We start from the raw sequence: 2,215 nt of genomic DNA on the forward strand, positions 1-2,215 counted from the left end.
AGTAAATCTTTATTACTGAATAGTGACCAACATGACAAAGCAAAGATGATTGAGTGAAACTAGAGAATAATCAGGAGAGAAAAAGTGAGAGCAGTCACAGATTAAAGCCAATATCAGTGTCTCAGAGAGTGCGGTCAGGACTGGGAACACTGGTCTTTCCTCAGCGTCTGTGTGACTGCAGTCTGGGAGCCCTGGGTGGCCTCACAGGTCACAGAGCCCACCTTCCTCCACTGGTCTGCAGGGAGCCTCAGGGTGCTGCTCCAGCTGTAGAGGCCATCCTTCTGCAGCACCCCGGGGCTCCTGCTCTGCTCCCAGCTGCTGCTGCTGCTGCTGCTGTCGTCCACCTTCCAGGACAGACTCCAGTCTGAGGGGAAGCCCTTGTTGGCCAGACACATGAGGGTGGCCTTCCCCTGCTGCAGCTCCTCACTGGAGGGGGGCAGCACCGTCAGGGTGGGACGGGCATCACCTAGGAGACACCAATCAGGTTAGAGGACAGGAACTAGAATCTAACAACAGTCATTTTCAACTCTTGTCCTGTTAGAGTTGATGTTTTCCATAAAGAACTTTCTGACAGATGTCTTTCTGCTCTAACAGCCACTCAGCTCACACTCTGTTTCACTTCCCTTTCAAAATTGTTCATGCATATCAGCTCAGGAAGACTCAGAATACAGTTTGAACTAAAATGTATCAGTACTGACTCACAACCATTATATTGCATTTTTACCTTACATTCAAAATAACTTCGGTTTTAATTTTCTTTAAAAATGGAATAAATATTTGTTTACAGTTCTATTTATCACTTAGTAAAACATCTTAGAAATTTAAACTGTTCAGAAGCTCTGATCAATATCAGAAGTTTTCTCATGTCTGTTATCAGTACTTTAAGATTATGCTTCAAATAACTCAGTAACAAAAGGTTTATTCTTGGACGACTGATCCTTATTGTCATAACGATTACTCTACAAATTGTTGACATTTTACTTCCAGTGTTGCTTTAAACTTTAACCTCTGTTTCATGGTCGTATTTAAAACACAGTATAAGAAAATAACGAAAACAAAAATATAGTTTCTACTTTAAACAGGGCACAGAACTATAACTAAAAATATCCAAGCATTCACCGAGGCTGATTCCACGACCCAAAGTCCTCCACAGACATACAAACTGATTGAGCTGCTGTACAGAAACCTTTGACTGCAGAAAGACAAAGTTTCCATAAATTTTCAGACTAAACTAAACCGTCAGCCTTAGATTATCCACCAAAATTATCACGATTTAGTCTCGTCCTTTATCAAAGTGAGATATAGTCAATTATTACTGAATAAAAGCTTTTAATGTGACTTACTTCCAAACTCCAGTCTGGTTCCTCCACCAAACGTGTACCACAGTGATACAAACTCATTGAGCCGCCGTACAAAAACCTCTGACTGTTAGAGAGACACGGCTCTCTGACTTTAGACTAAACTAAACCTACAATTTAGATAAAACACCTATAAATTCTGTCTTTGTTTCACCCTTAAGCAGATCCTAATTATCTACAAATTCAGATTTCAGATTTTAGTTCACAGAATGACTTTTTTATTTTTCTAAATGTTCTGTGTGTTTGAAACAGAAAATATACATCCTTTTTCCAGGTTTTATTTGAAAACAATATATCCAAAGCAAGAATTTTGTTTATAAAAGAGTAGCTTTAAATTTGACTTACTTCCAAACTCCAGTCTGGTTCCTCCACCAAAAGTCCACCACAGTGATACAAACTCATTGAGCCGCCGTACAAAAACCTCTGACTTTAGAGAGACACGGCTCACTCACTTTCATGAAAACAAACTTCATCAATAAAATCTGCTGCCTCTGTCATATTCAGATCTTCTAAACCTAGATGTAAGACAATCATAATTATATATTATGAATCACTATTATTAATTCATACTTTCATTTACAGCACATAGAATTATAAATAATGTTAACATGTTTTATCTTCTCAAAAACGTTATTGTATATCAACAGTTGTTAGTCTAAGGAAAAGAGTTTAGATTAATAATTTAATAAATTACTACTATTAAACTACTTTTCAATGCAATGCAGCCTCACAGGGACACAGTGTCCTTTTCAGAGCTCGGTCATAAGCCTGGATAAATGCAGAGAATTGCATTAGGAAGGACATCCAGCATAAACTTTTTCCACATTTACCATGTAAGACAATAACATGATCTTCAT

The 2,215-nt window shown here is 38.2% G+C and overlaps 1 gene segment (V, D, J or C); it reads right to left on the reverse strand.

Moving 5' to 3' along the window:
- Positions 1 to 2,215, reverse strand: LOC118565445. The segment is given in 3 exon segments: positions 1 to 466; positions 1,344 to 1,395; positions 2,189 to 2,215. Coding segments are annotated over 3 exon segments (411 nt in total).

The sequence above is a fragment of the Fundulus heteroclitus genome, chromosome 13, assembly GCF_011125445.2.
Source record: "Fundulus heteroclitus isolate FHET01 chromosome 13, MU-UCD_Fhet_4.1, whole genome shotgun sequence".
In the NCBI taxonomy this organism is placed as follows: Eukaryota; Metazoa; Chordata; class Actinopteri; order Cyprinodontiformes; family Fundulidae; genus Fundulus; species Fundulus heteroclitus.